General features: G+C 35.6%; 2 protein-coding genes across 2 annotated transcripts in view; both read left to right on the top strand.

Annotated features, from left to right (window-relative positions):
- Nucleotides 1-1,317: 1,317 nt before the first annotated feature.
- On the top strand, nt 1,318-4,642 carry LOC112454733 (myosin-3-like). The gene is made up of 5 exons (XM_025016283.1): nt 1,318-2,156; nt 2,255-3,023; nt 3,367-3,613; nt 3,992-4,131; nt 4,472-4,642. Exons 1-5 carry the CDS (start codon nt 1,318-1,320, stop codon nt 4,640-4,642), a joined length of 2,166 nt encoding a protein of 721 aa, XP_024872051.1.
- A 9,993-nt stretch (nt 4,643-14,635) lies between these two features.
- The window catches only part of LOC112454734 (odorant receptor 13a-like), a 4,087-nt gene continuing 3,648 nt past the window's right edge, over nt 14,636-15,074 (top strand). The window contains exon 1 of the mRNA XM_025016285.1: nt 14,636-14,791. Within this exon, the coding sequence (XP_024872053.1) occupies nt 14,636-14,791 (156 nt within the window). The remainder of the gene's footprint in view (nt 14,792-15,074) is intronic.

Here is a 15,074-nt window from a genome sequence, read left to right as displayed (position 1 = left end):
AACGTATAACTGGCTTGTCTCCAGAACTCCAATAAGTAGCTATTGGTTTCTTTGCTCACGGCAGTTATCAAAGACCAGCTGAAAACCAATGTGAATTAGTAGTAAGTCAGCCAACTGCTAGCTGTTGTATACGCAAAGTGGCACGATTGATAAATATACGTTTATTATGCCAATGGATAAAATTTCCTATGACGGCACAAGAAAAAGAAAAAGCTGCAGTACAGAATAGATTTGCACAAGCTGCACAGCCATTTCCTGGAGTTACTGGAGCCATCGATTGTACATACATAAATATTCTTGCGCCGCATATTCATGAAAAATCATATGTCAATCATCATGGCAATCATTCCTTGAATGTTCAAGCAGTAAATACTTTCGACGAGATAGATCCGAATAATCTCGCGGCGCAAGACGGTGTTTCGCTGACACAATCCGAAAAAACGTCTCGCTTCCGCGAAACGAAACAAAACTCGAGAAACGTTGCGTCCAAAGGATTGAGCGCCTTGTCGGCGGGCAAAGAATTACGAAAGAACATAAACACGTAGTGTCTCCTCCCTCGTCAACGCGACTCGACTGTGGAGCGTGGATGATGGACTGTGGCGAATTGAGCACCTTTGTTATTTAACAATAACATATAATTCATTTATGGATCTCCACGGAGTAAGTAAGCAGAAGCACGTCTGTCAAACGCGTCGACTTATTTCCGAGTTTATCTGCCGTTCCATCACCCTAGGGCGATTTGGTTTCAGGTATTTTGCATGCGCAGATTTGCAAGTTTAATCGCAAATATAAGGAAGCAACGCGGGAGCCGCAAGGGAGACGATTTTTGAGGATTTGTGACTCTGTTTGGCTGCGAGGAAGTGAGGTTAAAAAGAACCGCAAGGCACCGGAGGGGTGCATGGAGAGCGGAAAAGGGCCATCTGTGTGGAAGATAAGGAAGCAAAGACAGCGGAGAAAGGATTATCAGCTGAGACAGACGATAAGTCCCAGGAAAGAATAACGAGAGAAAGAGAACCAGCCGACTCTGCGGAAAGAGAAACGTGGGAAAAGACGATAACACCAGCGAGAAGGGGAAGGCCGAGTCAGGCCGCCAGGCTGGTGAGAGAGAGAACGCAGAGTTGCGGCTCGATACTTGATTTCGTAATAAAGAGAAAGAGAGGTGAGCTCTCACCGGAAGGGGAAGAGCACGCGCAAAAGGGCAAACGGAGGAACGACGAGAGGGACTCGCGGCTGAAAGGCGACGATACGAATCAAGAAGGAAAGAGTACGTTTGCCTTTGCACAAAATAAAGAATTGCAGAACAATAGAGACGGAGAAATGGAAGATATGTGGGATGAAAAGAGTGAAAAAGACATTCTGATAGCACTGACAATGCAAATGAGAGACATGAAGGATATGCTCACGCAGGAAAATAAAGAAATTAAAAGTGAAGTGCAACAGCTGAAAGAGGAATTGCGTGCCGAAAGAGAGAGAAATGTCTTAAGAGAAAGGGATCTAGAAAAGAAAATAGAGGGAAAGCTAAAAAATTTTGAGAAGAAATTATCGGGAAGCGAGCAAGCAAATAAAATCAAAACAATAGAAGCTAGACTTAGTAAGATCGAGGAAGGCAATCAGAAGAATATACCGAGAACAAGCGAAAATACAGATGAATTGAGGAAACAAGTAAAGGAAATGGAAATCATGATGGAGAAAAAGGACAGAGAAGAAAGAAAGAATAATATTATTATAAAAGGCTTGAATGTAGGAAGGGAAAGAAGAGGCCTGGAAAAGAAAGTAGAAGAATTTGTGAAAGAGCGGCTGGGAGTAGAGGCGAAGGTGGAAAGAGCAAGATTAGTAGGAGGAGAAAAAATAATACAGGCAAAAATAAAGGATCAAGAAAATAAAAGGAAAATAATGGGAAGTAAAAGCCGACTGGGAAGAGAAGAAATCTACATTGAAAACGACAGAACGGTAAAAGCAAGGGAAATACAAAGGAAGATTGTAAAGATGGCAAAAGAACAGAGAACGCAAGGAAAGGAAGTGGTAGTTAGATATTGGAAGTTAAAAATAGAAGATAAATGGTACAGATGGAATGAAACCAAAGCAGAGTTAGAATTGCAGACGTTTTTCCAAGCGGAGGCCGACGAAAGAGGCGAAGAGGACGGCACGAGAATGGAGTAGAGAAGGCCGAGAAGACACAGAATAAAAACAATGAATACAAGGAAGATAAAAGGAAAATAAGTATAATGTTTTGAAATGTGGCTGGTCTATCAAGGAAAAATAGAGATTTCTGGGACTACGTGAAAAAGTTTGACATAGTCAACCTCACAGAAACCTGGATAGAAGAGAAAGGGTGGAAGAAGATAGAGCATCTGCTGCCAACGGACTTTAACTGGGAAATACAATATGCAAAGAGAGATAAAAAGAAGGGCAGAGGATCTGGAGGCATGATAACCGGAATAAGGAAAGCAATAAAAAAAGAAAGCGTACAAAAGGACAGCCAAGGGATAATCAGCTGTAATGTGCAAATCGGGAAGGAAAAATGGAGGATTATATCAATATACAACAGGGAGGGAAAGAAAGCTCTCTTAGAAGAGATGGAGGAATTAACAGAAAATAAAGGTCACAGGAAAACAATAATAGGTGGTGACTTCAACGCCCAAACAGCCGAAAAAGGCGGAATTTTGTGGAATGGAGAAGAAGAGGATAGAATAAGGAAGTCAAAGGATAAAACTGAAAACAGACAGGGAGCTGAACTTATAGAGACAGTAGAAAAAATGGGACTTGGATTACTGAATGGAACTATGGAGGGTGACGAGCAAGGAGAATGGACGTTTGCGGGAACACTAGGAAGCTTGGTAACAGATTATGCAATTTGCAACGCAGAAGCTTGGGACGTAATAGAAGAATTCAAAGTAGGAGAAAGAACCGAATCAAACCACATGCCGTTGGAATTAATACTACAGACAACCGCAGAAGTGGAATTAGAACAAGAAACCGAGAAAAAGGAAGAGAAAGAGATAGAAGACTGGTCAGAAGAGGGAGTAACTTCTTACAGAGAAAACTTAGAGAAAAAAAAGCAGAAAAAAAGGTATTCAAGAGGAATGAGATGAGTTAGTCGAGGAAGTCAGAAAAGCAGTGTATAAAAAAGTTATCCGGATTAAAAAACCAAAGATAGGAGAGAAGAAGTGGTGGGACAAAGAATGCAGAGGAAGCAAAAAAAGATTGAACCGAGTGTTAAGGCAAATAAAGAAAGGGAAAATTGAAAAAGGGAGATATACAGAAGAGAAACGAAAACACAACAAGTTGTGCGGAAAGAAACAGAGAAAAGAGAGAGAAATAGAGCAGAAAAAGATAATAGAAATAACCAATGAAACGGAAATTTAGAAGTACATAAAGAAGGAGAGAGGAGGAAGAGAGAAGCCGGATAATAGCATCGGAGAAGAACAATGGAAAAGACACTTTATGGAATTACTAGAGGAAAGAGATACAAGAAAGAAAAACAAAGAACCAAAAGAGCAGCAAGAGGAAGTATTAAAAGGAAGTATAGAGGAAAGTACGGATGATACAACAGAGGAGGAAGTAGGCAGAGCAATAGCGAGATTAAAGAAGAAGAAAGCAGCGGGAGAAGACGGTATAAAAAATAAAGCTTGGTTATATGCGAACAAGGAAACAAAGGGAAAATTAAGAGAAATTTTACAAAAAATATGGCAAGAAGGAGAGATACCAAGTGGATGGAAAGAGGGAAGAATATACCCAATACACAAAAAGGGTAACAAAAAGGAAACAGGAAATTATCAAGGGATCTCACTTCTGGACACGGCATACAAAATATACGCGATAATTCTGGAAGGAAGGTTAAGAGAGGAAGCAAATCGACTTAAAATATTACCGGAAACACAAGCAGGATTTAGAAAAAAAAGAAGCTGCACAGATAATATATATACATTGAAAACAGCAGCGGAGAAGGTGCTAGTAAAAAAGAAGGAAAAGTTATACGTATTTTTTGCAGACGTAAAGGCGGCTTTCGACAAGGTAGATAGGGAGTTGCTATGGAAGAACATGAAAGAACAAGGAATTAGTGAAAGACTAATAAAAAGACTAAAAGATTCATACAAGGAGACTACGACTAGAGTGATATCAGGAAACAAGGTAACAGAAATATTCTGGACAGAGAGGGGATTAAGGCAAGGCTGCCCCCTAAGCCCACTACTCTTTATATTATATTTGGCAGATGTGGAGGTGTTACGGGAGTTCATATTCAAGCGTTCCAAATTAAATATTTTTCGGTAATAGTTAGTTTAGCGCGACACAGACGGCGCGATGAACGTTAGTTACTAGTTACTAGCTTCCGGTCTTACCGCACGGACTCGCAGAGAATCAGAATCTGTGTAGAGACACATTGTAACGATTGCAAGAGATTTACGTGTGTACGAATAAAGAGTTTTGTAATCCGCAATACAGGGGTAAACATTCTTTAAATCATCAACAGGAGGAATTCTTGAAGAAGAGACAAGTCGGAGGAATGGTAATCGGCAGAATAAAAATATTTATACTCGCATATGCAGACGACCTGGCAATGATGGCGGAGTCTGAGAAGGACATGAAGAGAATGTTGAGAACTCTCGAAAAATATCTCGAAGAAAAGAGATTAACCCTATAAATGCGGGTAAGTCCAAGATACTAGTTTTCTGCAAAAAAGAAAGAAGTCAAGAAAGAAAGTGGGAATGGAAAAATGAAAAACTAGAAGAAGTAAGAGAATTCAAATACTTAGGTTTCACGTTTAAGAAGAATAACAGGGACGATGCACATATAAGGGACGTAGTCAAAAAAGCGGCGGCAGCCATGGCACAGATATGGGGAATAGGAGAGAGGAGAGGAGACTTTGACAGAAGAATTATGATGTTCAATGTTATGGTGAAAAGCATCATGTTGTATGGAGTAGAAGTATGGGGATGGAGATAATGGAAAAAGGTCGAGGCACTACAAGAAAGGTACATAAAATGGGTTCTTGGATTGGACAGGTGTACTCCAGGATACATAGTCAGAGAGGAGACAACCATAGAGAAGATAAGCCTAGAAGCGGGAGGAAGAGCAATAAGGTACCTAGACAGAATAAAGAACGAGTCAGGAAACGTGATACTAAAAGAGTGCAGAAGAGAAATGGATAAGATAGAGTGGGAAAGTACAAACTGGGGCAAGAGAATGAAAGAACTATATGAAGCAGGAGGAACGAGCCGTTAGGAAAAAGAAGCTAAGAAGACAAAGGAAGACAAAGGAATGAATACAGTGGAAGAATGGGTGAAAAAGTATAAAGGAAAGCAGCTGGAAGAAAGGGAAAATAAAATAGAAGAGTCAGGTTCGGCGAAAGAATACAAAAGGTGGAGGGGAATAGGAAGAGCGAAATACTTGGGCCAAAAAGGAAAAGGAAAAAGACTGAAGACCATAGCCAGATTCAGATGCTGCAACGAATGGAGAGGAGATGAATATTGGGAGGAGGACAGCAAAAGAGAATGCAGATTATGTGGAGAGAAAGTAAACCTGGAACCATATTCTGACGGAATGCACAGAAACCAAGGAAATGGGCATACCGAAATCAACAATAATGTCAGAAGGAGGAGAGGGAGTGGATTGGATGCTAGGCGTCATCAGAATGAGGAGGGAGAGAGAACAGCAGTATTGTAAGGTCGCACAAAGGCCAGGTTTTGATTTAAATTTTACGGGTATATGTAAAGGGTTGAAGGGTTGGTCCCTGTAAAACGCCATGTATCCCGAGAAGGGAATCATTATCTTTAATAAAAAAATATATATAATTTATTTATGTGCAATTATATCAAAATATTTATAACTCCATATCAAATTATGCAACATTATATTACAATTCTTTTCTGAGTAAATAATTACATATGTAATTATATCAAGATATGTATAACTCCACATCGAATTATACAATTATATTAAAACTCTTTTTTGAGTAAATAATTATATGTAATTATATCAAAATATTTATAACTCCATATCAAATTATGTAAAGTTATATTAAAAGTCTTTTTCGAGTAAATAATTATATGTAATTACATCAAAATATTTATAACTCCATATCAAATTATGCAGTTATATTAGAATTTTTTTCGAGTTGAGATACATCAAATTATATACAAACTTATATATAATTGCGCCAAATTAGATATAATTATATATATTTTTTTAATGTTTGATTGAAATAATAAATAATGAATTCGCGTAAAAATACCATTTTTCTAGTATAGAATAATGTAATTTTATTTTTATATGTATGCGTACACATATATTTTATTGTTCACATAATAGAGTTTATTAAATTTGGTGTGTTACAAATATAAAAAAAGATTATATATAATTATATATAATCATATATAAACTTTAAATTTGGATTATCCAATATGGCATTTGATAGGATTTGTTTCTCATATTTAAAATTTGACGGACAGTAGTATAAAAACGGTATCAAGAGACACGGCACTGTCTCAAGCAGTGCCAAATTATAATATATGGAATAAATCATTTCACTTTTGATTCTACATATTTACCACAAAAATGGACCCATTAAAGATTTGATCTAATTGTATCCAAAAATATTTATATATATATATATATATATATATATATATATATATATATAATGAATATATATATATGAAGTATGCATAGTTTGATCTAATTACATATAATCATATACAATTTTATCTATTTATATATAATTAGATCAGGTCAAAATCCATGTATAATTATATCTACAAAGTTATATATAATTAGATAAAATTGTATATAAACATTTTTTCCCGAGAAGATACACAATCGACCCCCTCAACTTATTTTAACGTCCTTAAACTTATCAGAAAGGATGTTTCAAAGACGAGATTTTATTGGCTGAATACGACAGCGATAGAGTTATATGAATTCGAGTATACTCGTTTCGGTAACGACGTCGGTACCGCATTTTGTATCGATACGGTATCGTTAGTCTAAGTTAGTCTAAGCTTTATCGTTACAGTGTCGTTCGCGCAAGCGACAATCGTCGCTACATAACGATAGCGACATCGTCGTTAAAAAGTTAGAGAATAGGCATAGCTGAAGTGACTAAGACTTAGTTATTTCTTGTATTTTTTGACGAATTTTTTATTTCTATGAACATTTTATAGGTAGAAATCATATTACTCATACTCTTAAATAATATTTGATTAAATAAGTCATATTTAAAATGGCGGATCCAATATGGCAATCTTAAAGCAGCAAAACATACACATTAATTCTCTAAACTTTTCAAAAATTCTCGGATTTTTATGAACGTGTTATAAATAAAACGCGTGACATTTATGTCATGACAGATGACGCGCACATGATGATTTATGCACTGATGACGCGCGCGCAATAGACCACTTTCCACGTACTTTGTAATATAAAATAGGGTGTGTAACACGTGCGAATTGAGAATTGGACACTCGTGCGGGTGATCGCACCGCCTTCGGCTCGTGCGTCCATTCCGCACTCGTGTCCAATTCTTAACTTCCCGCACTTGTTACACAAATAACTATTATATCACACGTGCGTGGAAAGTGGCCCATTACGCGCGCGCCATCTGTGTGACAAATAGCCAATTCCATACACGAGTCAAAACAGTGCGGTAATGTAACATTACCGCACTGTTTCTTCGAAACTGTGCGGTAATGTAAACATTACCGCACTGTTTTGACTCGTGTATGGAATCGGCCATCCGTCGCACAGATGACGCGCGCGCAATAATGGGCCACTTTCCACGCACTTTGTAATATAAAATAGGGTGTGTAACACGTGCGGGTTGAGAATTGGACACGCGTGCGGGTGATCGCACTCGCCTTCGGCTCGTGCGTCCACTCCGCACCCGTGTCCAATTCTCAACTTCCCGCAGTTGTTACACAAATATCTATAGTGTTATCTAGTCAAATGAATGAGATTCAAAATGGCAGATCCAATATGTCTATATGTATAAAACTCAAATTAAACCCAGATTTTAAGTTAAGATTATATTTGTTTAAAAATGGTTTTAATTTACATTTAATAAAATCACTTATGTAGATTAAATATGGATGGACTTAACATGTAAATATTTGATTCAAATTAAAAAGTTAGACCAATGTTGAGTAGGTATTAATTTGATTTTGGGAAAATTATGATAAGTTAATTGGAAAATAAAGTATAGTACAGATTAAATTTTATATTTAATTGGCTTTTATTACAATAATACAGTAGTAAATGTCTTTATTATTTTTTTGTTAACGACTTTTACAAAAACATAATTACACGGCATAAAAAATAATTTGTGTCTAACAAGCTGATCTATCCATAAGTTTGTATAACTATTATAAATATTCTTGTAGTATATTATTTTACTTAACAGTCAAATTAATATGAGATATTATTTCTAGTTTCAGTTTACACAATTGCGTTTTAAGTCCGACAAAGTCTTTATTGGCACGCAGTTTAAAAAATGTCTGTTAAGTTAGCACTCCTTTTACAAAAAACCAACATAACACATACAGAAATTAAGGATGTACAATACCAGCAAAAAGTGATTAAAATTTAAAAACTGCAGATTTCTTAGATTTATATCGTTTGAAATATAAAATAAATAAATTTATATTACATAAGAAGTTCAACTATCGTAAAATAACATGATTTTTAACGTCTTCAAAAAAGGGAATATTTATAATTAATATTTATCATAATTAACGACAGAAACTTTTGGTCTTGAAAATGCTCTGAAATCAACTATAAAAAAATGAAAAAACGAATAATTTATAAGACGATTTTTGGTTACTATAGGTATCGAATAATTTAAATATATATTTAATATAAAAGTAATAAGTTATATATAGGGGAGACCGGGGCTAGACCGCTAACGGGGTAAATCCGCTAAATAAAATATCTCGGAACCTGTATATTGTGCGAACTCGCTATTAACATTGTAAACGCTGCTTATGGTACCCATGTGACCAACGGAGTTTCGGCAGGTTACCTGCCGTGTTATGATTTTTACGAGAGCAAACGTGTTTTCGGAAGGTGAAAGTGAAATTTTCTGCGCGTGGAAATATTGTAATATCTGCAATAATATTTGCTCTCTAAATCTCGAGGTACGTGATTATAAAGAGTAATGCATGCTGAACACGAATCCAGTGTAGTTTTTTCATTATCGTTAATGTTTAATATTTCGTGGGCGATCAAACCTGAAACTTATGTTTGGGGCTTATCCGCTAGTAAGCACCCGGGGCTGGTCCGCTAGTCTCGTCACTGTGGCGCGCCGGGCGCACGACTTTAGCTCACGCCGCTCACTGCGATTTCAGGTTAGGTTTCCCTCGAGCGGCGTGATTCTGTCTTCCCTTGCACATGCGTCAGTTTGTATAGGAAGGAAATGGTACGTACGTATCATCGCAAAACGGGTGTTTTGGCCGACCGAAAAGATGGCGGACCGTTGTTTTCGAGTTCTCTCGCGCTCACGGCACGTCGGCGAGGTATGGCGAGGCACGGCACGGCTCTGAGATTCCGCGATTTCCGCGCGAGAGTTGACATGCCGCGCGCGTGGCAGATCGTCCCGGCCGCGGTAGATCGTAGTTGTTGGTCGTTGTGTCAGTGTCAGTGTAGTGGTGGTGGTGGTGGTGGTGGTCGTGACCGTCATCGTCGTCGTCGTCGTCATGGTGGTGTTGGTCGTGGCCGTCATCGTCGTTGTCGTGGTGATGGTCGTGGCCGTCGTCATCGTCGTCGTGCGCTCGTCAGAATCTGTATTCACGTGCCTAAATTGTTTTATGGAATAGGTAAAACAATTATTTTTTAATGTTTTGCATAAAAATTTGAGATAAATTTTTATTTTTCTCTTAAAAAACAATTATTAAAATGTATCTTATCATTTTTCAGGATTAGATGTACGTATATGTATTGAAAATGCAGTGTAACGGATTTACTCCGGGGGAGTAACGGTTCAACCACGGCATTTTTGAGATTTCAATTTTTGCACCGTTGTCGTTTTTGCTCTATACCGGTTAAACAAAGTGACGTAGATAAAAATTTCCTGTATAAATTTTGTAGCTAAAGGTTCACTTTTTACAGTGGTATACCACATTTAACTACAATTATTTATTTTGTTGTTAAAAATCGGCACCAAAAAAAACTAACGGTCTAGCCCCGGTCTCCCCTATTTAATTAATAATTTTAAAACAAAATGTAAACCTAAAATATACCATTTAATGCCAGCTTTAAATATGCAACACCGCATTATTTTCTACGTTGGCATTACTGCCTGTCACCTTTCAAGCGCGGAATCAAAATGCCGAAAAATGTTGAATATCGTAACAAAATTTCGATAAAATTTTGATATTGACTCGAACTGTTTACACTTTCAATACATCGATCTGTACTGCCTCACTGCGATGTTGCCAAGTCACATAGACTAAAATGGGTTATGCAGCGTACTGACCACATTTTGCTACAGTTTTAGGTAAATAACTTTTAAACGAGTAAGTGGATCCAAATGAACTTTTGTACGAATATTTATCATAGTTTTATTAGCATATGTACAAAATTTGATTTAATTCGTAATGCTACTTCCTTATCAAATTATAAGAATAAGAAGAAATTTCATACGTCAACAAATTTTTGATTAAAATATCTCAGAAATTAAAGCCGTAATAAAAAATCTAACGACATTTTTTAAATATAATGTCGATACAAGCTTTCGATTGCGACTAGTCCGAATAAGATTGGTGCAGCCAATCCCGAGATATGATAAAAATTAATGCAAACAAAAAAATTAAATAACTTTTAAACCAGTAAGAAAATTGTGCTGAAATTTTACACAGATACTTAGACGTAATAATAGAACAATCTATGAAATTTTTAGATTTTTGGTAATGCTTTGAGATGTCACCCATACATCCTTAAGTAGTCTTTATATGCTAATTAGGGGAGACCGGGGCGAAGTCGGCCCCGGGGCGGAGTCTTTTTTTCTCGACTATTCAATTATCTCGAAATTTGTATGTTGTGTGAACTCGCCATTAATACTGTAAACGCGGCTTATGGTGCCCACGTGACCATCGAAGTTTAGTGAGGTTATGTGCCATGTTGTGATTCTTATCGAGGCAAACGTGTTTTCGGAGGTCGAAAGTAAAATTTTTTACGCGTCGAAAATTTGTAATATCTTAAATATTATTGTGTCTCCGAATCTCAAAGTAAGTGATTCTAAAGAGTAATGCATGCTGAACACGAATCCAGTGCAATTTTTTTATTTCCATTGATTTCTATTATTTTATAAGCGACCAAACCTAAAACTTGTATTCAGGGGGAAGTCGTGACCAAGCCATATCATGGAGGCTTCCGCCAAAAATCAAAGTCAAAAAAGCAGCAGTGATCGGATTCCGGCGAGGATAATATGTGCTGCGTGTGCTCAGAGATGACAGAATAGAGCTGACGAGAAACGTGCGAGCGTAGGACACACAAGCATGTGCGCTTTTCTTGTAATTATTTTCCGCCATCGTGTTTTTAATTAATGTTTCCATTTTTCTATTAAAAAATAATTAATAAAATGTATTCTATCATTTTTCATGATCGGAATTATGAATTTTCATTTAAAATCCAGTCCGAGAATGAAGACACGACTCTACCCCGGGAATTTTGACTTTTTGATTTTTGCACCTTTGTCGTTTTTACTCTATACCGGTTGAACAAAGCGACGTAGACTAAAAATGCCTATATAAACTTTGTAGCCAAGAGTTCACTCTTTACAATGGTATACTATATTTCACTAAAATGATTTATTTTGTTAAAAATCGGCACCGAAAAAATAGGGCCGACTTCGCCCCGGTCTCCCCTATGCTCTATTCATAATTTTTGTGCTCGAGTGGTTGAGTGGGAAATCACAACTGAAAGTGGGAGTGCTTAACGTAAGTTAGCACCTCCACTCATTAAAATTACATATAAAATAAAAAACTCAGTATGCTAGAATTAGCATTTATGCTTTTAATGTGCTTTTAAATATGCTTTTTATGTGCTTTCAAAAGCCTTAACCCTTATTTGCCACACTGGGATCAAATCAACCCCACGACCATATTCCCTTAATTTTAAGTATCGAAACCTATGGGGAGCGGGTTTATAACGACAACTGTCAATAGTTCGAATAATAAATTTCTTTGTAAAAACAGCCATTTTTTCATTTTTCTTTTACTATTTTAATTTTTTTATTATACATAATTTTAATTTTTGGCTATATAACCTACATAACTTTTAAAAGTAAGCTTTTAAGAAGTTCTAAAAAAATTGGCAAGTTAAAATATTGAATAGCTTATTTGTTATAACAATTGTTGTCGCTGGGGTAGATTCCACCCCAATGTGGCAAGTACGTGACGTCTACAGAAGTGTAGCAAGTAAGGGTTAAACAAAATTAGCCTATCTGTAATAGTTTAAAAGATATACGCCAAAATTATCAGTTATTTCATGTTTATGCTTGTCTTTGCCAAGAGGCCTAGTTCAGAGTCAAGGATGATAAACAGAAATTATTTTTATTTAATTGTTAATTTTTTGAAAAATTAGAAAATATTTAATTACTAATTTTTTGGAAAATTAAAAATTATTTTTTTCCATTTTTAAATTAATTATAATTCTCGACTTATTAGATACTACAGATTTGCGGAAATTGGAGCAATCACGTACATTTTTTTAAACAGAAATCGGAAACTCTGTTATTACTAGCAATTTTTCTTATTTTATTACATTCTTTAGGTAGTTGTTTTTACCCCTAATTCATATATAATTCTTTAAGATTCAGTCAATTATTTCTTGAAAAATTGGAAAAATTTCGTAACCGGTTTCCAAAAAATCGGTAACAAAAAATTATACACTTTATAGCACTTCCCAGAAAATTGTACCCCTGTTTCATATATAATTTTTCGAGATTCGGTCAATTATTTCCCGAAAAATTGGAAAAATTTTTAATATCGGTTTCCAAAAAAATTGGTAACGAAAAAGTATACACTTTATAGCACTCCCCGGAAATAGCTACCCCTATTTGATCTATAATTCTTTGAGATTCGGTCAATTATTTCCCAAAAATTTGAAAAAATTAGAAAAACCGGTTTCCAGAAAATCGGTAACGAAAAACTCTACACATCATGGCACTTCCCGGGAAATTCTACCCTTGTTTCATATACCTTTGGTAAAAATTCGGTCGACTAACGAATGAATAGTTCGCGGACAGACGGACGGACAGACGGACAGACAAACAATCGGGTTTTATATAATAGTATGATGTTAAATTATTAACAATTTTGGTAAAAATAATCTTTTTTTTTAATTATTTACATATTGCTTGGTAAATAAAAATAAATAAAAAATTTTTTTTTTCTTGGCACTTAATATTGTATTTTTGCTTAAGATAATGATTGCTTTGATATTTAAAAAAGAAATAATAAAAAATTTTTTTGCCGATCTCTGCTTACAATATAACATCATTAGTATTTAAATGTAATATTAAACAACGATTTTTTATAGTAAATATTTATACCGTATAAATTTCTTCAGCGACACTACAAACAGGTTTTCAGCCATCATCTTGTATATTGTGTACAGCAGTATACGGCTTTTTATTAAGATAAGTATATAATATTTCTCTATATATGAATCTTGCATCTTATCTCATGTAAACACAATTAGCAGTATACTAGCAATTTTCAGCAAATTTAGAAGAATATTGCAGCGGAATATTGACATCAACTTTTGCTTTAAGCTCGCGGTCTGCCAACGGATTCTATCGACATAATTTGATAACAGATTGCAAAAGAATACAAAGCAGAATTTGTCATTAATCATTTAATTGGAATTTAAATAATTGTCAAATAGGTTCTGCTCGGTTTTATAATACATTAATCGATTTATCGTCATATTTTGTTATATTTCTACTGACATTCTGTCGACAAAATTTGTAACAGACATTTTGCAACATTTTTTTCGGCAGATTTAGCTATCTGAAATATCAGAAACGTGAATAACTGTGGCACTTTTTATATTCGGTGTATCACGCTTCAATTACGTCGATTTATATATTTATAACGTTCGAGCTTTATTATTCTAGTACAGACTACGAAATTTTTTAGAGCTATATATTTTTCATTCAAATACAATTTCACTTTTAAACATAACTTGACTGAAAGGATAGATACATTTTTTAACTAAATTATGTCATATTTTTTTATACTGATATCACTTTACATTTTTGCACGCCTTTTATGTTATTTTTTCTACTTATTGTTTAAGACAACATTGTTTCGCGAACACGTGGTTAATAGTGACATATCATGCGCGCGTCGTACACACGCATTAAACACGCAAATTGTTCGGGCGATAGAACACGCTACTTCCACGTATTGCGAAAAAGTCGATCGTGATAATGAAAAGCCAATTGTTGTGATGAAAAGCTGAGATGAAAAGGGTTTCAGTGCGTGCAAATAATTGCGCACTATGCCATGATGGCATAATTACGGAAGTCCATCCTGCAACACAAGGAATCGTTAATGTCCCGGCGCTTCGCTTGACAGCGAGCACACGCAAAGTAAAGCAAGTGTCATCGATGTAGTTCGCATTCCTAGTATTTCTAAGAATGACCGAGCGAAAGGACATTTGGCAAAGTCGGTATTACGCAATTCCTAGATTATACATGACCTTAGCAGGACTATGGCCGTACCATCCAATTCGCGATAGATATCTGCATTTTGTACCAACGTTTACGATCTGTTCGATTATCCTCATACCTATGGTACATAATTGGATTTAATTAAAAATAACGATACTTTAGAAGTCTCAAGAAAAAATGTTTACTTTTGTGTCAAAATTTTTTATACAAAATCTATCGATATACATATATATTAGGGTGTGTCATTTTGGAGCAATTTTTTTTTTTCATTTCACGAAAAGCATATATACTTGCAGGAAGGTAAAATAAGATACCTGTTAAAATTTTAGCCTTTAATATTAATATTAACAGGTCGCTCATCGCGATTTTTTATTTTTTATTTAGTAAAATAGAAAAAATTTTATAA

Source organism: Temnothorax curvispinosus, unplaced genomic scaffold (genome assembly GCF_003070985.1).
Source record: "Temnothorax curvispinosus isolate PA1 unplaced genomic scaffold, ASM307098v1 QBEX01005293.1, whole genome shotgun sequence".
Classification (NCBI taxonomy): domain Eukaryota; kingdom Metazoa; phylum Arthropoda; class Insecta; order Hymenoptera; family Formicidae; genus Temnothorax; species Temnothorax curvispinosus.
The sequence above is the reverse complement of the archived record's forward strand: the minus strand, read 5'-3'. Positions and strand labels throughout refer to the sequence as shown.

What these genes read in the sequence shown, in the direction of transcription:
- LOC112454733 (XM_025016283.1), top strand. Translation starts at nt 1,318, where the DNA reads ATGGAAGATATGTGGGATGAAAAGAGTGAAAAAGACATTCTGATAGCA. An exon ending in AAGACTGGTCAGAAGAGGGA is followed by an intron (nt 3,024 to 3,366) that starts GTAACTTCTTAC and finishes ACGGAAATTTAG; the next exon opens with AAGTACATAAAGAAGGAGAG. An exon ending in GAGTGATATCAGGAAACAAG is followed by an intron (nt 4,132 to 4,471) that starts GTAACAGAAATA and finishes AATCATCAACAG; the next exon opens with GAGGAATTCTTGAAGAAGAG.